A 24,207-nucleotide genomic window follows, 5' to 3' on the forward strand; every position below is an offset into this window, starting at 1 on the left:
GTTTGTCTACTTTATTTACTACCCCTAGTTTTCAAATGAACGTTAAGATCTCCAAACTATTTTCATGCTTTTATAGGATATGGCGTGCTCTAAAGAATCCCTGTCAGTTCCAGTAGAACGGTATATCACTCACTTATTGGAAGAAGTTCCCTTTCCTGAACCAAGAATTTTAATACAGGTTTGTAGTTTTACAAATTAAATCAGTACACTGGATCAAATGGTCCGGGGAAATCCCCGGTATTGAACTTGAGAATTATGTTACTTTTGTAGATATTTATCAACAATATTTTTAGTTTGGAGGGAGTTGAATCCAGTCCTTGTCTACAAAAATTTGGACAAACTCAAAATATTGTTGATAAATCCACCTGGGCTGGTATTCCGAATGCGTTTACAGCGCGCTATAATACGTATTTAGTACGTAAAAACGCGCTATACCGCACTATAATTTCATTTTGAATACCAGCCCTGGTCCATGAAGAAGTATAGAAATTAAAAAATATAAAAAAATTCAGGCGTTGCCTTGTATGTAGGTGAAATAATTCAATTAGATGCATCTCACTCGCATAAATAAATGTTTCAGCTCTTTAACTTCACAAACATCAACAGATGAAAGAATTGAAGTAATATAGATGTTCAAATATGAGCAGAATGGTGAATGTTACATAGTGTGTAAAGTGGCCACTTAAACCAGCCCTGTAGATGCCTAGACTTCTATATTGTCTTCTTTAAAATGTTTTTCATCTCTGTTGTAATATGTTTGTAGATATTTGTTGTTGACATTACAGTATAACTACGTAAAAAGTACATTGTTAATGTCCGCCTTTTGAAATGTATCATCAAGTGTACATATTGCTAAATCGAAAATTCTATATAAAAATACTTGTAAATTGTTAACTTACTTAAATATATAGATTATTTGTAGTATACATAGTTTTTAATTGTTTGTCAAGTTTTAAACATATATAGTTTTTTCTCAGTCAAAATTATTATAATTATAAAATACAATATAGATAATGTACTTTTACCAAATCAAAGATCTTGATATTGTTTTTATATTTTTTTATTTTTTATTTATTGGGGATATCAACAGTAATACATGTAATACAAATATAACAAATAACATATACAAAGAATAAAACCAATGACAGAAATACATTAAATACACGTACAATACATACTAGTGTGTTTGTGTGAGTGTAAGTGAGTGAGAGGGTGGGTGTGTGGGTGTTATATTGGAAAGAGGGTGTCAGGTATCGAAAATATAAATATATTTAAAATATTAAGAAATAGAGATAAAATTTAATAAAATAAAATAAAACTTTATTATTGAAACTAAGTATAAGACAAAAAAGTATGTTTTAAGACGCGCATTTTAAATGTTATTTTTTTACAATCAAATGGATCAATAAGGGGAAAGTTCAAATTATATTCACTAGCAAAACGTATAAGTGGAGAGCTCTGGGCATAGTTCGTACGAACTGCTGGCACATGAAATAGAGAGCTCGACGTGTGACGGGTGCGGTAGCCGGGGACATTTAATGATAACTCTGACAAAAGAGCCGGACTATCAAGGCGTCCACTGAGTATGTCATGAAGCACCCCCATGTCCAACAGTAGACGGCGATCTTCTAAAGTAAGCAAGTGGTGTTTTTTGCAGGAAGACATATAATTGAGATCGGTATACCTGCATTTCCAGTTAAGATGTCTAAGAAATGTCCATTGAATTTTCTCAAACTTTTCTTTATGTGTGACATATTGTGGAGACCAAACAGAAGAGGCATACTCGAGCAAACTGCGAACATGAGCAAAGTAGACCATTTTAATACACGCGATATCTTTAAATACCTGACATGTACGAAGTACAAAACCAAGGTTTCTATGTGCACGGGTCAGTATGTCATCGAAGTGATTCTCAAATGTAAGTTTGCTATCAAGAATAACACCCAGATCGCGTACGGTATCAACTCTCTGAACAGGTTGGTTTGATAATATATAATGATAGGGGATTGGATGTCGACCTCGCGAAAAAGAAATAAGCAAACACTTTGATACATTGACGTTAATACGATTTTTCAAATAGTATTCTGTCAAACGGTTTAGATCATCTTGAAGTTTAAGACAGTCAAGGGGATTCTTAACTTTGAAGTATATTTTTTTATCATCTGCGTACATCAAAAATCTTGCGTTCATAAATACAACATAAATATCATAGAGATACTCATTGTAAAACAATGGTCCCAAATGTGAACCCTGGAGTACTCCGGAGGAAATATCAGCAAACTCAGATCGAAAACCACCAAGAACAACAGCTTGGCTTCTATTGCTGAGATAAGATAAGATCCATCTGTGAACGTCTCCTTTTACACCCAAGTTTAAAAGTTTTCTCATAAGAATGATATGATCCACTCGGTCGAAAGCTTTTTCGAAGTCTGTATAAATTACATCAACCTGCTCAAGTTTGTCCATACAATGAAAAACATAATCTATAAATTAAGCAAATTTTAGTTTTACTTCTATATCACTAGTGTTGTAGATGAATCGAGTATGATGCTTGGATTTGTACTTGGAAATTCTAGATCGTTCAATTATACAATTGCAATACGCACATTGTATGATACACTTGTCCGCAGTATACTAGAATACTGTGCCGTTATTTGGGACCCTTCTGAGTTGAACCACATTCATAAAATAGAAGAGGTTCGAAAGTGATTTTTGTGATACTTATATCATAAAAAATATAAGTACAATCCATTTTTGAATGTGCATTAATATATTTATTTTCCTCCTATTTAAACACTCTTTTATAACATGTTATGTAAATGGCATTTATAAATAAATAAAGAAAATTGTGTCTTAAAGTTATTAATTTGCAGTTGATCGGTTTTCTACTACCTACATTATGTATAAATATAATTTAGTATACAACATAATAATTTAATTTATTGTTAATTTTAATTTTGCTTTGCAGTTATCAGCAACAAACATGGGCGATCGTGTTGTGCTGACAAGGCGAGAGGACCAACCCCTGGTGAGGAGCGGAGCTGGCTTTCGGCAGTTGCTCCTGAACCTCGGGACAGACAACTGTCTCCTGGTGCTCATGTTGGCTCTAACAGAACAGAAGATCCTTATACACTCGCTCAGGTTAGGATATCGCCAACTCTCCACATCTCCTTGAAATTCCTTGTGAAATTTTTAAAATCGCCAATGGAATGTTTACAAATGTTACTGGAGGTATTTGGTGATTATGTTATGTCACGGGTGTAAGTTTTTGAATGGCACAAACTTTTTTCCAACGGTTAGAAAGAGGTTGAAGAAGCGCGAATGAGCAAGTCGAAAAGGCAATACTGATAGTTTTTTTTCGATATCAAGGGTGTTATCATGACTGACTGGGTGCCTGAGAGTCAAACATTTAATCAGAAACAGTACAAATAAGTCCTAATCAAGATGGATTTGTGGAAAAATAAGTCTTGGATTCTGCACCAGGTCTACGCACCAGCTCACAATGCCCTATTTGTAAAGGAATTTTTAGTCGACAAGCACTTTCCTGTGCTTAATCATCCTCTATATTCGCCAGATATCACACTATGTGACTTCTACCTGTTTTCAAAAAAGAAAAGTGCATCGAAGGGAACATATTTTCAGTCTGTTGAACATGTGAAAGTAAAAATGGCATAGTTTTGGAAGAGGGTGACAACTGATGAGTTACAGCATTATTTTGAACAATGGAAAACACATATGCAGCAGTGTATAAGATATGCGAGAAGAGTATGTTGATAGGGATTAAAGTTCAATAAATTAAAGTTTATTGCAATAAATTACATATCTAACAGCAGTCTTGTTATATAATTGCCACACTATGTATGTACATAGTTAAATTTCTTGTTTTATTACACAATTGTGTGCGCTTATTTGGGTAGTATATACTCTTTTTAAAATTACATACATATTTATGTATGTGGTATTCAAAACTTATACCATATTAATTTCCTATGTTTTTTTATTTTTAGACCTGACACATTAACCGCAGTATCTGAAGCGGTGTCCAGTCTCCTGTTTCCATTCAAGTGGCAGTGTCCCTATATTCCTCTTTGTCCCTTGGGTTAGTATGAAAAACTCACAACTCAATCAAAATCCTGAATTAAAAACATAGTTTTTTATAATTGCTTACATTTATTATCATTGTTGGTTTTCTTAAAATTGCCAATAAGCCTTTTCAAAACAAACATGTTACACCTGAGCTCGTTGAATAAAATGTGTTATTAACTCTGTCAATTTATTTACAGGTTTAGCCGAAGTATTACACGCACCTTTGCCCTACTTAATAGGAGTAGATTCTCGATTTTTTGACTTGTACGATCCTCCCCCCGATGTATCTTGTATCGATTTAGATACTAACAATATTACGGTATGTCTCTGACTATATCAATGTATTATACTTATATTAACTGTTTACATAGTACATAATCAAACATTGTCATTTTTATTTTAGGTTTGCGAAGCTCAGCGCCACATTTCAGCCAAGTTACTTCCCAAAAGACAAGCTCGGGTACTCAGAAATACACTAGAATCGTTGTATAATAAATTGAGACCTTCTGGAGGTGAGAATTTATAATTTTATTTACTGCCAATTTAGTGACTACATATTTAAATACTTTAAAAATTTACATTTGTGAACCATAATAAGTAAAACTATCAAAAATGTTTTAAATTTTGAGCACGTTCTACATACATCAAATGTAGCTTAAATGATCTGTTAAAATATTTTTTTAATATGTTGTGGAAATGTATACTATAAGGATTTAATTAAAAAGTGATTATTAGAAAGTTCCCGTAACTGTTACTGTTGCCTCTATTATTCACATTCCTTCCCGATCCTACTTTCTAGGTATTGTTAATACATAATGATCAATTGGTTTTTATTTATTTTATTTATTATGGTTCACAAATAATACATACAAGTGTATAGCTTATGTTAGGTTTTTGTTATTTTCATTGTGCGTTTTGTAATATAAACAATATAGATGTACATATATACCTAGTTTTTAAAACTGTGAATATTTTGTTAATTATCTCTGTTTATTAAGTTAGTCTTCTTTGTTTATTTTCAAATGTAAAAACATTTCAAAAAAGTATATTGTTAAGTGTCCTGGGCACGGGTAACCCCAGTGAGGTCACATTATGTTTATTATTAAATATAGTTTGTAAGATAAAATTATGAATAAATAAAAATAAATAAAGTTTGGTATAATAATCACAACATGCACAAATAAGTACAAAAGAGTTACTATATATATAAATATATATATTTTTTTTTTAATTGACAAGCTTAACTAAATTCTATTAATATTATGAAAGTTATTACAATAAATTATACTAACAGGTTATTACGAATTATTTTACCTAACTCACATAAGGGACTATTTGATTTTATAAATTGCGTTACAGTTCTCCTATAATTATTCCATGTATCGTTAAAGATATTAATATCAGCATTACTTTCTACATACATACATAATTACATAATCTTATATATGCATCAAAGTGCTCCATTGAATGTTGGAAGTTAAAATGTATTGTACGATCTCAATCGCCGACTGGGGACATTCAGTGGTATATTTTCTAAACAAAATGTAGAGTCAATACTACAGTTACAGTTAATTATATTATAAAGATACATCAAGTAAAGTAATTTCAATCAAGTAAATCCATAACAATATTTATTGTAGTCAATCTGTACATTAAAAAATAATGATTGCCACCGAGATCAATGATGGTCTATGGAAAATATTTCAAATACATCAACAGTTATATTTTCCAGAAAAATTATACAATTAGATTTTTTTAGGTGGTCATCATCACGGTCACTATAATGGAGAACCTACCACAAGTTTAGATAGAGATTTCCAGAAAAGAAGAAAAGAGGTGAGTTTTTTCTTGCGAGATTGAACTGATATTTTGTACATACATATTATTAACTTTGTATTTGTCTCACAGTTGGCGCTTGAGCTAGAAATTCAGGGCGCCTTCTTAAGATTTATGGCATCCACACTAAAAGGATATCGCACATTTCTTCTACCTATTACTAAAGCTCCCACTGTTGGAACTACAGATCCCCAAGCCCTCTTTCAACTTCAGGCTTTTCTGCGCTCCCGGGATAAGGTATTTTCTCTTTGTATTTGTATCTTTTGATATTGTCTAAACTGTTATTTTGTTGCATGATTGATTACTTTAATTTGTACTTTATGTACCAAATTAAAATTATTATATCAATTATGTTTGTTACTTCATAGGTATGTTTTATATTTTATTAGCTAATTTTTAATGTGATTTCTTGTATTCGGATTGTTTTTAAAAAAATATTGTGTCATATATTTTGTTGTAGTTAATTATTATGACTTAACACAGGCACAGCTTAAAAAGCCATAATATGTTAGTGAATATGTGAGGGCATTGGAAGCAAAGATAGCAACCTCCAAAAAAAAAATTTTTTGGTTATGATGTCATTCTGTAGTTTATCAACTTTATTTTTATAAAAATCATGAGTTGAGTTGCAAATGTAGTTAAAATCATACGTCTGATAGTTTGAAAATAGTGTTTGGAAGCAAACATAGCAATATCCATCAGCCATTTTATGCGACCAATGACAGGCTTGAGATTTAAATTTTCAAAATGGCCCCGCCATACAAATATTAAGAAAGTTTTTTTTAATTCGTGTTTCTATTAAAGCTAATTTATTAGTATCTTGTAGTTTAAGTTCGGTGAAAATAATATTTCTAACATGAACTCTTTGGCATTAGTGTAGCAGTTTTTGTTATTTTTCTCGAAAACACCAAAACGGGAGTTTGCTATCTTTGCTTCCGAAGCCCTCATGTATACAAATGTAATTTGAAATTAATGAATAAATCATCCCTTTATCCACCTTATTGTGCATAAGGCACTTAAATGGTTTTCCAATCACAGCGTATCTCGATCATCTGTTATATATGAACATGAATGGCAGACAATCAAACTTACGACTATTAAATAATGCAATGTAAAAAAAAAATGCAAATAAAAAAGAAAAACCCACAAAAAAATGCCTTAAAGGTGATTTTTATAACTGGGTCTAATTTGACCCACTACCGCAATGCCCATATTTTTTTGATGCAACGGGCTTTAAGATTTAATGTTTCATAAATAAAATTAGGGCTTAAACATCATTGATACTAATTTTTTTTTACAGATGAATCAGAAATTCTTTTCTCTCGTGATGAAAACACAAATGTTTATCCGCTTTATTGAAGAGAGATCCTTTGTATGTGACGGAGACCAGGGCTTGGCTTTCTTCGACGAATGCACAGAAAGAGTCAGTGGACTGGATGATGTCACAACACAAGTTCGGTTGCTGGACATCGACATGGCAGCGCACAGTTCTGAGAGAACCGTATTTGTACTACCTCCAGATAACCCACACCCCGGTATGTAAATAATAATGTATGCAATGATTATAATGACGATGCATATTCCATGCACATGTTGTAGATTATTTGGTGCTTTATATCACAAAAGAGGCCATATCAGACCACTAGTCAAACCCAAGGACACGAGAGCACTTGCCCCGTATCTGGTAGACTGATACTTTAAATCCTCCTTAAAGGTCCTTAAGGACCTGGACCTTTAAGGAGGATTTCTACCAATAGATGTGAGAGTACTTGCCTTCCACTCAGTAGCTCTGCTCTTTAATATTTGTGTGGTTATGATGTCACATGAGTCTACATAGAACACATGACTTGATATAATATGTCTCTTATTTTTTTAAATAATTTAAGTTGTATTCTACTATAACATGCCTAAATTATATGATTATTTTCACAAGTTATGGAAAATTGATTATTAACTATTATATATATATATATATATATGTTCAATTTTTATTTTTAAATATCTGTACTCAAATCATGTCGTCCTTTGCTTAATGTAACACGACGTTACATCACCGTCTCTAGAGGGATTTTTCAGCACAGTCTTTTAAGAGTTAAAGACCTAGGCTTGGAGAGCGAGAAGAATTCACGAGGATTTCTTATCTTCAACAGGCCAGACCTACAGGTACGAGAAGTTCGAGCTGGATCCTTCATTAATGGCCATGAAGGTGGAAATCCAGAGCAGGGAGGGACTGGGTGCGAGCACCTTCCTGGAGAGCCAGGACAGTGGGCCCATGGCTCGCCGCACGCGACACGAGATCCGCGCTGCGCAGCTGCTAGCCCTTCGCCTCGCTGGGGGGCCCGAATCCTGGGCACGCTGCCTACTGGGGGCCTGCTATAGTCTCTACTTTATCCTACTACCATGCCAGCTGATGCTGAACCCAGGTATATACTGCGAATATTTTTGCAAGAGAAAAATTTTGAGATGAATTATTTTTCAATTGTTTTTTTATGATTTAAATTGACTAAATTATATAATGACTTCGCATTCCCCGAAATACACTGTTTTATGTCTAAATTGGCCATATTTCACATTTATTAATGTTCATAACTTAATTTATATTGATATTATAATGCCCAATTATTTTGTAGTATTTGCTCATTTGACTGTAAAAATACGTACATACATCATAGTTACTGCAGTATTCTTCTAGATACTTTACTCAATTGATTTCTAAGCCTACTGAAGTTTGTCGTATATTTCGCTCAAAAAATCATCAAAACTTAGACTTACGACAGTATACTTCTGAGGGTGCGACTTATGTAATGTTAATTAATTAACAGGTTCACTGCCATAGTATGTAAATCTCGATCAATAAAATTTAAAAAAATAGAAAAAAAAAATTCTTTGAATCAGCACCATTACTTTTTCTAATTTCTATTGTTAATTTATACCCTTATATATATTTATTTTGTTGCATTTCCAATCATACATATGTTTTAAATGAAATATATTCCTATTCTATTTTTATATTCATCAACTCAAATATACATATACCTTTTTCTGTATCCAATCCATATTAGTTGCACCTATGTACTACATATTTTATTTATTTATTCATATAAAGATACATATTAAACATATACAAAAAACGTATCCCTAACTCTATGAGGCCAAGAGCCTTGTGTTGAGTTGGGATACAACATAATGGAAAGTGCATGCATATTATTAAAGAATACTAAAATTAAAAATTATTACATAAACATAAATTTCAATAAACATCTGAACACACACTTAATAGTATATAAATCCATGCAATGTCTCGCAGCAATCTACTGCAATGGTCTCTTCCCTTAGACAAAATCCAAACTTGTACACTTCTGATTACATAAATATTTTTATTTATATTTCTTTTACCAGGAAAAGAACACTCATTGCTGAGATATGCCTACGAATTATTGGTTAGAGCTAGCAAGCTGAAAGTTCCCTGTGATGAGGTAAATATAATTTTGATGATTTTTAAAATGTAAAGGTTTTATAAAGAAGAAAACTTATGTAATGTGATGTATTTATTCAGATAGTTGTAAAAAAATCAGCTAGTAATCATTTAACTATTATTTAATAATTTTGAATTATATTTTGTTCTGTAATCATTTTTTTAAACATTGTTATTAATTCAGACTTTCTGAAGACACCTTAGCTTCCTTATATGGATGTTTATTTTTAACGAAAACCATTGCTATCTCACAAAATGATGTGATAAACCCATCACACCTAATCTCCTTCGGCAACTCATTTAACATCTTTAGTCTTTTATGACAGATTAAATGAAATAATGAAGAGATATTTAAACTGTATTATGTTTACGATATAGGAAAAAAAGTATATGTATTCACAAATTTTATCGCTTAATACGACTTACCAAACATAAAATTATTCTTCATATTGAATTCCCACATTTCTTTAGTTTAAAGGGGTCAATAAGTCATTTTCTTAGAATCTCTGAGAACAGTTTTTAAATTTGTTTTATTCCTCTATGTACATATCAAACTACTTGGTTTAAGGTTATTCAAAAAAATATATTTCGCTGCTAATTTTTGCTAAATTAGTAACCAAAAATTGTTAGTGAATGTGCGAAAATTAAGAAAAACAGTTGTTTCTATAACTAGTTTCTAAAAGGACAGGCGCTTTGATTGTATCTTTATTTTGTGATTTCTATTATAATCTTTTGCAACCCTGCGATTTTTTACCCCACCAAACATTTTCATTATGATCCCACCAGAAATAAAAAAATATAAACCAATCTTTACGGCTGTATTTTTGGAAAAGGTCACAATCGTGCCATTCAGGAATAATTTGACAATCACATTTGCGGAAATTTTTGATATTGTGTTGTGAAAGGCAAACTCACGCTCGTATCAAGTCGGTTGCAAAAGGATAAGGAATATATGTTATTATATAACAACTTATACTTATTTATTTGACCAATTAGCAAATTCTCCCTCTAACGGGCATCTCGACCAATCTAAAGATGCAATGAAGATGAAGTGGTAAATTGGTCAAATAAATAAGTGAGAGTGTACCAAGTGCTTTTGATTTATGACTTATATTCAAATATAAGATTTTATGCAATTACAGTGGAATTCCATTAAGAATTTTAACTGTCAATAAATAACATACATCAAATAATTTGTTATTTATAGGTCTGCTACCGTGTGATGATGCAGCTTTGTGGAGTCCATTCCCTCCCAGTACTGGCAGTACAGCTCTTGTTCCTCATGAAACGCAGTGGAGTTCAACCCAACGCCCTCACATATGGCTTCTATAATCGGTGTGTTCTTGAGGCGCAGTGGCCCCAGGACATGCCAAGGTAATATTCACAATTTATCTTATGTAATTAATTTAAAAAATAACTTTTACATACAATTGTTTCTTACTTATGTAAATATTTTTTTGAAGCTGTTCAAAACATTTTTAAAAAGTTGTTTGAATTCCGCAAGGTGCAATATCATAAATATAGTTTTTGTGTCTTTTTACTGTAATAGCTCTGTTGGTACTTATAATAAATATTTTCAACACTATAATATAATTCTTCTAATCCCTCGATGTTTTCTACACTTTTTTCGTACGATTAAAATTATTTTGAAACCGTGTTTTGTTTTAAAATATATGTTCAATTTAATATATAGATGTTATTTTGCGAACTCAAATGTGGGTCACTTATACAAGCTGTAACGTACGCGTTACCACGTGTTTTGTGCTGGTTCATCACTGGCCATCTGCATCAGTCAGGCTTACCGCGTAAATGAGAGGCCAGTCTCCCAAGCATAGCCAAAGGCAAAGCTGGAGAGTAGAAGCAGACTGTGCAGACTACAATTCAACCTCAATAGCCCTAAAAAGGACTTTCCACCCGGTCTAGGTGATATAGAGAGCCGAAGGCAGTCGGCGGGCAGAGCAGAGGCGAAAAACAGGATAGTGAAAAGCACCCAGGGCGAAGACAAAATAAAAGACAATGTTCACTTATCAAAAATCACAGATCAATTGATTTGTTACCATCAAATGTACACATTTTATAGTACCATGCGATAGAGTAAGACGGATGGGAGGGGGCTTGTACGATCCCACCACTCCCTGCTCTACTTTGACTGCTGAGTCTGTAAAAACACAGTGTCTGGATGGGCCATTTCGCCAATGACCGCGGCACACGCGACACATAAAATTCAATAAACATTACAGCAGCCCTTTTTAGGACCACAACTCATTTATCCAACGTTTTTAATAATTCTACACCATATTGTCCCCGTATTGCTAAGGCCAGACTTGAAAGCTAGCCTTTGTCTTTTTTGAGGGCCCAGCACTTAGCTAACAGATACCATGGTTCCTAACTAGGGGCTTCTACTTCAGCATGTCTAGAACACAAGCTATCAAATATTAAACTAACAACTTAAATCGATATTTCTTGGATTCAATTTGGGAGTCTGCACATCCCTAAGTAAAACTGTCGGGCAATCATTTTTGGGGACATTGTACTGTTATTTTATGCATCGTTTTATATTCTCGGTTCTTAGTGGGTCTCAGTTGCTGTGGAACAAACTGCGGGTGACGGTGGCGGGGGCAGCGCTATTCCGGCGGGCAGGGGCGCGGCGGGAGGCACGGCGGCGTGAGGGGGGCTCCAGCGAGGGGGGCCCCCGCCAGACTGCCACCCTCCCCCGCCCCGTACAAGACAACGCTGCCAGCAGGACAAGCCTGGACTCCGGTACTGACTTATCTTAATTAATTATACAAGATTGAATATTGTTTGTGTATGTGTAGTCTTAATAGGTATTGTAAATGACAAAATTTTGCTGAAAATTCAATAAATCATCATCATTCGCCTGTTCGTCACACCCAGTGGCACATAGGGCACTGTATTGGCATGCCAATCACAACGCATCTAGATTATTTTTGTTACATGGAAGTTAAGGTGATCAGTTTTAAGCTTCTTTGCGTCTTATGATCGAGATACACTGCATGCACTTTTCCAATGCAGTGTCCTATGCACCACTGGGTGTGACGAACAGGCGAATGATGATGATAACGATAAAAAAAATCCAATAATTATTTTAGTACATCCAGAATACTAAATATTTTTCGGTACATATCGTATTAGCTCGAATTTAACGCAATATATTTTACTAAAAATATTTTTATAAAAAATAATTCGCGTTATATTTGTGATTTAGGCTGTGTCTAGATGTACCAGAGTTCACACTACCTACTCGCACACCCAAGCCAACAGCAATTGGCTCTTAGCTGGAAATCATTCTCTCCCTATAGGGAAAATAAAGAAACCATCAATTCGTCTCAGGGGAATGGATCATGACCACCTGGCAGAAGATTAGTGACACATCTATTGAAAAAAGTTTTAAGAAATGTTGCATTTCCAACAATCTGGATGGGAGTGAGAATAAGTGAAGGGAGTTTTGTGGGAAGAATATGATGCATCGAGTAGTAATCATTCTAGCGACACTGATGACAATTCAAGCATGCCTGAATAAAAAATCTTGTTTTTTATAATACAGTTTACCTAATTCATTTTTGTTTTATATTTGAATTCTTTTTCTCATTTCTGCTCCAAATATATAGGTCGCATTATACCCGAGGCCGGTATATTGTCGGTGGTTTGAATTGTTGTTTCATTGTATTATTTATAATTCATTATATATTCATATTCAAATGCTCTTGTGTTATATAGATTCCCTGGTAATAAACATGTGTGTATTCAATAACATTTTTATAACAAAACGTCCAGTGAGACTAACTTTTTATTTTTAGGTGGTTGGGGAGGAACGGGTGACGCTCCACAAGTAGACGAACGTTGGAGTCGCGCTAATGCGGGAACCATTCTTCGTTCTGGAACAAGACGCCCCAACCGAATATCAACTGCTGCAGGATTACTCATAACAGGTTGGACTTAACTATTGAATTTTCTTCATCCATCCAACGTACAAACCTGCCTGAGCAATTGAGCCCTTTCCCGCTGTTTCTGGCGCTGGATATTCTTGTAATTGCCCTGCCTCGCAACAGGGTATGATCACAGCTCGTTCCAATGAGGCATGCGAATCTTCCTGCGCGTCTCTATAGCATGTATATGCGTACTAACGTCATTCACTCATTGCTCCACACGCGACGTGGGCCTCTTTTCTCGTCCCCACATCTACCCTCCCCCGTGAGTCTATCTGTACCCTGATACTGGAGGTTTTTGTGAGACTTACTTTTTATTTATTGATATTTAAAATAAATGGCACATTATTATAGTACTTTATGTTCACCTCGTGGTATAGTAGTTAGCGCTTTTAGCTCTCTCACATGAGGTCTCAAGTTCAAATCCCGACAGGTTAACATGAGTTTTTTTTTTCAAACTGATTTTTCACAATATTTCATATACGTATGTATGCACTCCTAAGCATAATTATTATACTGTGTTTTTTTAATACTTAAAAAAAATTCTGGAAAATGCTAAAATATTAACAGTGATAACTGATAACCGTTCCCTATTTTTTTTTAAACAAATTGTTTGATGTGTTATTGAGAGTCTTCCAGTAAATAAAACAAATAAAAACACGAAAAAGTATATTTGATATTAAATTTAGCCCTATAAGAATCGGGTTTTGGTCCCGTGGCTAGTTTTGCAGATCAGAGGTCCAAAGTTTAAACCCCACTCTACCTCAACTTGATACTCATTTTCTAATGAGTTATTTACAACTCCTTATAAATGGCCCTAAAATTATTGGATGCATCATAAGAACGCAAATATATATTTTTTTTTTTCAAATAAGCATATCTGTCTTAAGGATATTTTTGCATTATACTATTATTTTCATGTCCAATTATTGCACGCCTCGCTATCACACACTACACACTATTATACCCCTCAAAAGGCTATACAGATACACAAATACCCGCATTACTGTATGCGTTTGTTCGTCTTAACTTACGATACGTTAGCTATATATGCATCTTATTTTATTTTTTTGATTAATCAACAGGTCTCCCATCCGATCCGGATTTGACTGAAATTGTCCGTCATCGATCAAACAGTTTGGGAAGAGCAGACACCAACAGTTGGTCTAGCAGTATTACTGATAAATTACAGGTAAGATACAGAGTCGGCACAAACGGCACAAAGAACAAGACGCTTGCAAACAAAGGAGGGGAGAATAATATGCTCGTATACATTTACAAATGTGTCTATTCCCGTCCCTTTTCAATAAGTGAATGAGAGCTAGCGCCCCTTAGCTCTAGCACTGGTAAGATAATATCCCTACTAACTAACTCAACAGTCACCTCATTTACTTTATTGGAATAATCGAGTCCTTATTATGAAAAGATCTAAAGTAACAACTCTCATTTTACTTTTGTTTTGAAAATTTTAGAATGAGGAAGTTTAATGATTTAAAAAAATTTGTTAATAGACTATCCACTATGTATAGTATAGACTATGTATCGTATTATCATCACTTTGATTTTTTAAACTTTGGTTATTTTGAAAATCCCTATCGAAACTTTGAAATTGCACATCACGAGTTCTTCGAGGTGAAACATAACTGACAAGATACAAAAGAAACACGGGTTAAACCGATGTTTATTTTAGAAACAGCTGACTTGCAGGCATTCTACAACATCGTTTGACATGTTTGGGTTAGTTTGTAGGCACGAAAGTTTGTTTTTGCTTCTGAAAGTTAAACCCTGTACAATTGTAATTTGTACCCACTAACCTTTTTAGTTTTGAAACGAGAAAGGAGAAAACTTTCTCGGAACTTTTAGACCTTACCTATGTTACCTATATTTATGTTGCTTGCAGACCCGACGATTGGACCTGGTTTCGAACCAGTTTGTTTATAAAATAATTCAACATGACATTGGCAAAAGCATCAAATTTATTATGCAACGCCATTTTATTTTTTAAAAAAACAAAACAAGCTACCCCGGAAAACAGAATTCCGTTGCCGTTTGGAAACATGATTTCCGGTTGCCACAACAAAACGCTATAGTGTATTGGCTATTGCAAACCTGTGACATTACAAAGTAGTTTATTTTTATTAAAATCATTTTTATTCATTTTTGAGAAATTTTGCGGTACAATATAAAAAAATGCATGTATCCAATTTCCCGTAGCACTGAACTTCCTCATCGTGTGAATAATTTTAATACAAGGTATCAATCAAGTTTTTTGTCTCTCTGCACCTTTAAAAATATCTAAAGAAACATTTATGTGAAAGCGCTTCATTGTATTGTAACTTTTTATATTTAAAGATAAAAATCTCTTCCTGGATGAAGAAATTCTCCAAACACGATTTTAAGCGAAAATCCCTTCATTCAACTGTTTTTATTTTGTTACAGACACCTCCCGATACTCCCTCTGAATGCATGCGGTTATTAAGATCAGAAAGTTTCGCCGGGGACGCTCAAATGTTAGACAAGTTACAGAAAATCAAATTAAGTAAGTGGCACGACATTATGCAAATGGATTTACAAAACTCTGAAATAACCTTATTTGTTTAAATGCCAGACAAATTCAACAGATTTTGGAATGCTTAAAATAAATACTATATATAATTTGATTACAAAACTTCTGAACAGCATAAGATTTTATTTTATAATGTCAAAAACATCTTTAATTATGTGATATGAAATTTTAGTTTACTTTTTTTAATGTCAGGACTTACTGACGGAAGAGTAACTTTTAAAACCGGTCAACATGTAACTCAAAAATGAAGTAGTTTATTTAATTATTTTTTTTAAAAGTGGAACATAGTATTTCATACATGTTACTAAATAAAATCTCTGTATTAGAATCTGATAATTCACATGTAGAATAAGCTTTCATATTTTATCAGATTCAAATAATCCCACTTCACCTGTTTGTTTATTTGTGAGAACTCTTCCAACCTCTATCACAACATGGGCTATCTTTTCTGTAGTAGCTCTGCTTTGTTTTAGTAAGATGACCAAATAGGAGTACAGTATTCCAGCTGGGTATAAACAAATGTTTTATAAAGTTTTTCATATGTCTGCATGTTTAAACTGTATATGTATATAAATCCGTGATTTTTGGTATATACATACATGATAACTCCAAAACTATCAGGGCCTTACAGGGATTTCCTTATACCAGGTTTATATTAAGAAATAACTATACCCGGTTTAACTATTTATAACTGATATAAAAAAAGCTTACTTATAAAAATATTTATTACCTAGAATAATAATTCACATGTTATTTCATGCTTAATTTTTTTAAACAGTCAATACTGATATGTGCGCGTGTGCAGTAACTTTTAAAACAACACAAACAAACGTCAAAGTCAAATCGAGACTACTGTCAGTGTAATCCAGAGATAATGTAGAACTATAAGAAGTTGTGTAATCGAGAACATGGAGAAAACCGTTAGAAAAAGAAAACAAAATTAGGAAGAAGAGGAGAAGTTAAAAGCGAATTCAATAGTTTATTCGTGTTTCTTTTTTTATCACAATTAATTAAAAAACACATACAAACATGTAACATTTCAGATATTATTTAAACAAATAATTAAAAATCACTTGAATCGCATTGAGAAGGTCGCAGGACTTCGAAATAGTTTAAAATTGAAAAAAAAAACTTAAACTATCCATTTTGATTACCAAAAAATATGACTTTTGACAAATCGCGTGCTTATTCCAGCGTTATACCACATAATGTGCAGGTATACGTTTCTATGGTCGCTATCCCAGATTTAAACTGGGTTTAACTCTGCGAGGTTTATAAGTAATACTTTTTGCAATACCATCATTGTTCTACCACTATTCTCAAGCTTGGCTTTATACCCGATTTATAAGTAAGGCGATAATTGATGTGATAATTTTTTAAATACTTTCATTTTATTCATACTTAAATGATAGCTCCAGCAATGCAACAAGTCACAGTTATAATTTGCTCCAAAAGTGATGTCTGTATATTTTAGTTTATATATCGCGGGGTAATTACTTTAACTAGATAACTTCAAAATCAGCATTGGTGAGTTCCCCACTAAAAACACATTTTTTTTATCCTCCTCCATGAATGCTTCATTTAGACCACTCATGCATTCAAATCATCGTAATAAGATTATTATGAATTACGACTTATCTATTTGTAGCATTCATGGAGCAAAATATAAAAATGTACTTTCTGGGGGTAACTCAAAAACGTTGATTTTGAAGTTACCTAGTTGTAATAATTACCACATAATATAGTACAAGTATGATAAAACATATTCCTGTAAAATGTTTCTTTTGGATTTATCATGTACATAATTACATACCTTTATATTATAGTGTTTAAATAATAAAATTAAACATAAATAAATAATAATAATGTTACTTCTAGCTCCGATTCCCAAACTCGCGAGTGGATGCTCTAGGAACTTAAGTTTTGCTGAGGCGAGTTCTCGCGAAGAATTGGATGTTGAAGATATTGCTAAGTCATCTCCCCTAAGGTACATTGCCAACAGAGACTCATTCTCATTGCTTAACCCACACATCATATTTGCTCTTGTACCCAATAAAAAAACATACATTATAATATAGTGCTTTTAGTCACACTTTATATCTATGCCATACGTGCAGAATCGGTATTTATGTAGCTTAAAAAATCATACAGTATCTTTTTTACTGTATGGCTCAGTAATTTTTTTTACATATTTTCGATTACCGTACTGTAGAATCCTGACCCACTATAATACACATTTTTAAAAACATTTGTACTTGTTTATAACAGTGTGGATATTTTTTAAACACTTACATATGAGAAAGCATTCGGCCAGTAGATCTAGCAACACAAAATATTTTAATCTTCTTGATTTTGATTAACTATAGTTAAAAGATAAACAAACATTATTTTATTCTATCTTATCTACTTATAACTCAATTTTTTTTAAAATAATATTATAGGTACTTACTTTTTTCATGATTTCAAATGCAACCGGTTATAGTCCCGTGGCTAGTGTCGCGGACTCACGGATCAACGGTCCGAGGTTCGAACCCCGCTCTACCACAACTTGATTCCTATTTTATAATAGCCCCAAATTTGAAATGCTAGGGTGAATCATAAAAATGCAAATATTTCTTCTTAATTCATGTTGGCATAACAATGGGGGGTTTAAATAGGCAAATAAATGCCCATTCTAGGACCTTATTTTACAAAATTATATATGTGTCCAACTAACAAAACTAATTTGTAATAAGAGATTTCTTATTATTTACCCAAATATTTCAATTTTCAGACCATTTTCTAAATGTCATAAATAACTTGTGCTGGTAAAATGGTAATCGAGTTGTGGTACAGTGGGATTTGAACCTTGAACCTTTCTTCCTTGAGTCCACAACACTACCACTTTTTACTATTCATATTTTTGAAATGAAGTATTAATATAAAACATTTACATGCTTAACTGACTATCAAATTCTTTCACCAAGTCAAGCATCTTCAGGTAATTGTGTTAAACAATGGAGTTTTATCAAGAAATATCGATTATAAAATAATAAAAAAACATTAATAATATTGTGATTTCTAATTAGGCCTTTTTAGTGTTGCTTTAATTCGATTTCGACGCTCAAATGGTTAAAAATTGTTCATAAATTTGTTCCGCTTTCAGTAGAATTAGTTTGTAACGCTAGTTGTGAATATGCATTATTTAGAACATCTCCCCGCACTCCCGTGTTGATTGACGACCCCCTCGGAGCACTAAGAGAACCCCAAGTGTCGGAGAGCATCCAAGAAGCAGTGTCAGAGCCCCCGCCGTCCAGGGTAAAGCACCCACTCTCGGATAACCCTGTCCTGTTTCGAAGAAGCGCCACATTCGAAGATGTCCCCGGCAAAGAGATGTCTGATTCATCATTGGATACATCTGTGTTAGTTGCACTTCTTCCTACCTTGTTTACTTTCATTATTTTTATCAGGAGAATAGAAAAAACAACAATTTGAAATATACAGATAAAAAATATGGGACTAAAGTAAATACATACATTCTGTAACTTTCATAATTCTGCATAAGATCAGGGAGTTTTAAAGAATCGTTGGGTGTTAACATAAGTTGTGTCCATTTTTCCAAATGAAGAGGACATAACAAATCTATGTTTAAACATCCACATTTAAGATTTTAAGTAATGTTACACAGTGTGTAAAGTAGTCACCCAAACCAACTATTGACTTTTTAAAAGAAGTTTTTTAAAATGTATTTTTTTTTACATATATAAAGATTTTATATACACCCCTTTTACGTAAAGCTAAATACACCATCAGCATAGAACCGATTTTGAGAGCGAATGAAGGTGTTATTTTATCAATAATTGTATTGGTGTTCAAATCCCTGTAGCTCAATCACAAATAACTATCGACATGCTTAAAAACATGCTAAGCATTTGAGCGATCACAATGAACAATAATGAACATGCTTAAGTTATCGCAGTCATAAGTCAACGCGTATGTAATCTCTAAGTCAACGCTCGTGTCGGGTTGTTTTCTGTTTTCCTCGTAAATAAATACAGTTCACTGGCGAAAAATCGGCATTTACTATAAAAAATAATACAAGATATTGCATTTGCAGAATAGTAAAGAGTATCTAATACAAAAAAGTGAAAATTTTATTACCATGACGACTGCTTTTCTTGACATTTGGCTTGCCAACCGCTGGCTAAATGCAATAAATAGCATGATAAATAATAAATAAATAAATAAAAATAGCCATTTTTGAATATTTTCCATATGTAAATGGAGTAATCCAGTGAAATTCAAATATGTGATTGCGCAGCAGGATTATACGTCGCGAAACGTAAATATTTTGACATTTTATATTAGGTATTCACGAATGTTCCATTGTGGTCGCTTATTAGCACATCGATAGTTATCTGTGATTGAGCTACTGGTCTGGTATTCCAAACCCTCACGCGGCCATATTATCTCGTGTATTTTGTGTGTAAATACACAAGAAAAACTGTTTTCTCGTGCCGCGAGAGTGGTTCAGAATAGCACCCTTGATGTCTCTGCTTTTTGTTTTTGTCACATAACGCCTTTATCCACTCTCATGTCTTCAATTATTAACTTGTATTTTAAAAATTACTTTAAAAAAAAAAATTCAAATCGAAAATATAAAAATTAAATTTTTATAGTCTTAGTTTACTTGACAGCGTGCTGTGTACCAAAAGTGTATATATTATAATTATAAATGGCCATCTAGATTGAAGTATTTGTTTTAGGAAACTCCACAGGAGTGAGACGGTTCCCACAGCTAGTATGACTTCTGGTCTCGCCAGCCTTGGAAATTCTCTGAAACTCAGCTTTGGGTAAACAAAACTTTGTTTTTTTTTTTTTTATTTGTCACTGGACTTTATTTTTTATTTGCATAAATGTTTATCATATGCATGAAATGCTACCAGTTGTATTAGTTTTCATATTATGGATGATTATATCATACCGTCATTCATACCTTATGTTCAAATATGACCCGGAATTTGTAAAAAAAAATCTTTAGCTTGATTATTTATTTTATCCCTTTCAAAGTAATCACCATTAGAGGCAATACCATATGCCAATGATTTTTCTATTCCTCATAGCACTTTTCGTGGACTGATTTCGGAATGGCTTTCAGCTCCCTCTGCGAATTTTCTTTTAACACCTCAATCGAGTCAAAATGCTTTCTGCGAAGTGGTAATTTGAGTTTAGGGAACAGGAACGGAGCCAAATCAGATGAATTCGGTGGTTGAAAAACGAGTTTTATTTTTGGTCAAATAATGGCGTACAAGGACTGATGTGTGAGACGGCTCATTATCGTGAACCAAGGTTATCTTTCCATAAATCTAGCTTTTTTCCATGAATATTCTCCCTCAAAGGCTTCAATAGTAGTATTCCTTATTGACCATCTGACTTGTTGAAAGGAACTCCGAGCGCACAACACTATGATAATCGAAAACAGTCAACATCACTGTGATTTTTAAAGGGACTTTGGCATGATTTTTTTAGGTTTTGGCTCATTTAGCAAGCGTCACTCAGAAGACAGACTTGTTTCCACGTCATATTCATACATCTACTTCTCATCACCTGTAATGATGCTGTGACAGATTTGTGTTGATCTTTTTGAAGACAATTAAGCTAAATTCCCAGAACACATAAATGATAGACTTTTTTGTACAGCTGCCACAAAAAAACCTGACAGTCCTACCCAACCTTAAGAGAGAAAAAATTACGAGCGCGATTCATTTAAATCATAAATTTCGGGTCATATTTGACCATAACAGTACATGGAAAATATCTTGCGGTAGAATTACAGGTTTTTTATTATTTTCGAAAGCTTTAGGTCAATCACCATGGAAGAAATTATAAAATAATGTCATAGATACTTTTAATTCTACCATGATAGATCATGTATAAAGTTTGACAAATTAATTCATTTTTATTTCACAACAATCTTTTTAAAATATTTTTAATTTGATCAACCATATTGCTAGGAGCAACAAATTAAGCATCTACAAGTAATATTAATGTTTTTTTTTTTAATAAACACAGTGTGTTTTACACTAACATAGCTGTGGTTTGGATCTATGTAACGTTTTGTAGATGGTCTAATTCAATTAAAAAACATATTATATACACATACATACACGGTAATGATAAATATTCATCATCAAACGCGTCAAACAGTTTATTATAATGCCACAAAACGGCTGAAAAATTTATCTCATGTGTTATTGCGATTTACAACATTGGCCCTTAGATAGATCCAAGTCGCAGATAGGTGTACCAAAAAATAATGGAATTTTCGAATGCAATGAGTATCAAAATTGATTTTTATCAATACCGGATTTTCATATTTAAAAAAGCCTCGTAATTTTATTTATGGAAGTGAAAGCTTAAAAAGAAAATATAAACTAGAAATGCGCGTGTATGTAAAATGATGTATCAAATTATATTTATATTTAAAAAAAAATGTCTTTCAATGACGATTACTTCTTTAAATTGACATTCTTTTTTAATAAACCTTAATAATATTCTTCACTTTATTTCACATACATATCATTTAAACTTTATTATTTTTAATTGCATCCTTGAATCCGCAGAGAATGAATAATTGCTTGGATATTAATCTAGCTATCCACATATCTCTCACTAAAATACCACTCACAAATTTGCCTTTTTATTTTTTTCCAATTATGAAATCGGTGTTGTCATGTTGATGTTTTGTAGCCGTTATTCTCCCGCTCGTCTTTCTCTAAGAAAAGCTGACATGAAGTTACCCAAACAGATAATAGAGAGTGCCATCACAAACTTCAGGTAAGTTCTTAAAAGAACAAGAGATACATAATGAATAGTGATAAATAAAAAATATGTATATTTATTATCTTTCAAACTAAAGAATTAAAAAAATAAATATTTTATGTATCATATTATTAGCATTTCAATTTCTTAAAGTTCTGTAACTACCCTACCAGTGACGTCACAAGTTCTAGTCAGTGAGTTGAGCTGATTGGTGAGTTGGAACTTCCACTTCCTGGAAACTGGAAATCTATCACAACACTCCATTGGTTGATTCGGAAGAACTTGTGACGTAGTTCATTTTTATTAAAATCATTATTATTCATTTTTCATACATTTTCAAGAAACTTCGCTGTACAATTGAATTCTCTAATTTTGACAATGACTGGATTCAACCCCCTAGGGGGATATTAATATTAACATAATACAACATGAATGAAGAACATTTTAGAGAAGGGAATATAGAAGTCTAGGCCTCCACAGGGCTTATGACCTGTCATTGGCTGGTTTAAGTGGCCACTTTATGCACCGTGTAACATTCACCATTCTGCCTATATTTGATTATTGATTGGGCAACCTCCATGATGTAGTGGTCAAGACGCTTGACTCACGCACGGTAGGTTCCAGGTTCGATTCCCGGTGAGAACACAATTAAATGTGATTTTTCTCAAGCCTGGGTATTCTGTGATGTAATTCACCACTGTAATTGGGCCTCCTGGCCTGTTTTCAATATTTTTTTAAAAATACACCTGGTCCAAGAAGAAGTATATAAATTGAAATATATTTCCAGGCATTGCCTAGTATGTAGGTGAAATAATGCAATCATATGAATCTCACCCGCATTAATAAAGGTTTCAGCTCTTTAACTTCACAAACGTCAACAGATGGAAGAATTGAAGGAATATATATGTATGTGCAAATATAGGCAGAATGATGAATGTTACATAGTGTGTAAAGTGGCCTCTCAAACCAGCCAATGGCAGGTCATAAGCACTGTGGATGCCTAGACTTCTATATTCCCTTCTCTAAAATGTTCTTCATCTATGTCGTATTATGTTTTTCGTCTAATTGAAAATGGCTCCTAAAGGAAGTATTTTTTAAATTTAAATATTTACCTTTCAAATCTATTGTGCACTTTTTCTATTGATTTTTTAAACATGTTTTTGTAAATACACGTGCAGTGTAATTGGCAGTTGTTCTGTATTGTACATTTAATTAAATAAATCATTCTAGGATTATCAATCACGAAGTTAGCGCTATAGTTTACAGCAAAACAATGGGCTGTAGGTACTCAGGTCGAGAGTTGCAAGCGCAAACCGAAACCAAAAACCAAACGCAATAGAGTGAAATGCCATCTCTACAGCTGTGGTGCCATATTACTCTGAGCTTACGATACATACTTTTTTAAAAACAAATGAATTAATCTTCTTTTTATATTACTATTCTATTATATTCTTAAATTCTCATTTTCAAAGCTAACAATATGAAATGTTTTCAAC

General features: G+C 33.1%; 1 protein-coding gene across 4 annotated transcripts in view; it reads left to right on the forward strand.

The window, feature by feature from the left end:
* Positions 1-24,207, forward strand: part of Crag (DENN domain-containing protein Crag) — a 44,523-nt gene that overhangs the window by 10,991 nt on the left and 9,325 nt on the right. The window contains exons 7-25 of one of the 4 annotated variants that reach the window (XM_088225461.1): positions 77-178; positions 2,969-3,141; positions 4,008-4,099; positions 4,284-4,405; positions 4,490-4,598; positions 5,846-5,922; positions 5,995-6,159; positions 7,223-7,457; positions 8,073-8,345; positions 9,322-9,398; positions 10,605-10,771; positions 11,970-12,157; positions 13,216-13,347; positions 14,430-14,536; positions 15,784-15,883; positions 17,789-17,897; positions 19,099-19,311; positions 20,656-20,742; positions 22,640-22,726. In XM_088225461.1, the coding sequence (XP_088081587.1) occupies positions 77-178; positions 2,969-3,141; positions 4,008-4,099; positions 4,284-4,405; positions 4,490-4,598; positions 5,846-5,922; positions 5,995-6,159; positions 7,223-7,457; positions 8,073-8,345; positions 9,322-9,398; positions 10,605-10,771; positions 11,970-12,157; positions 13,216-13,347; positions 14,430-14,536; positions 15,784-15,883; positions 17,789-17,897; positions 19,099-19,311; positions 20,656-20,742; positions 22,640-22,726 (2,615 nt within the window). The remainder of the gene's footprint in view (positions 1-76; positions 179-2,968; positions 3,142-4,007; positions 4,100-4,283; positions 4,406-4,489; positions 4,599-5,845; positions 5,923-5,994; positions 6,160-7,222; positions 7,458-8,072; positions 8,346-9,321; positions 9,399-10,604; positions 10,772-11,969; positions 12,158-13,215; positions 13,348-14,429; positions 14,537-15,783; positions 15,884-17,788; positions 17,898-19,098; positions 19,312-20,655; positions 20,743-22,639; positions 22,727-24,207) is intronic. The other 3 variants (XM_088225462.1, XM_088225463.1, XM_088225464.1) reach the window with 3 other exon arrangements.

This window comes from Micrasema longulum, unplaced genomic scaffold, assembly GCF_059751315.1.
Source record: "Micrasema longulum isolate JH-2025_06_02 unplaced genomic scaffold, ASM5975131v1 h1tg000362l, whole genome shotgun sequence".
Lineage (NCBI taxonomy): Eukaryota > Metazoa > Arthropoda > Insecta > Trichoptera > Brachycentridae > Micrasema > Micrasema longulum.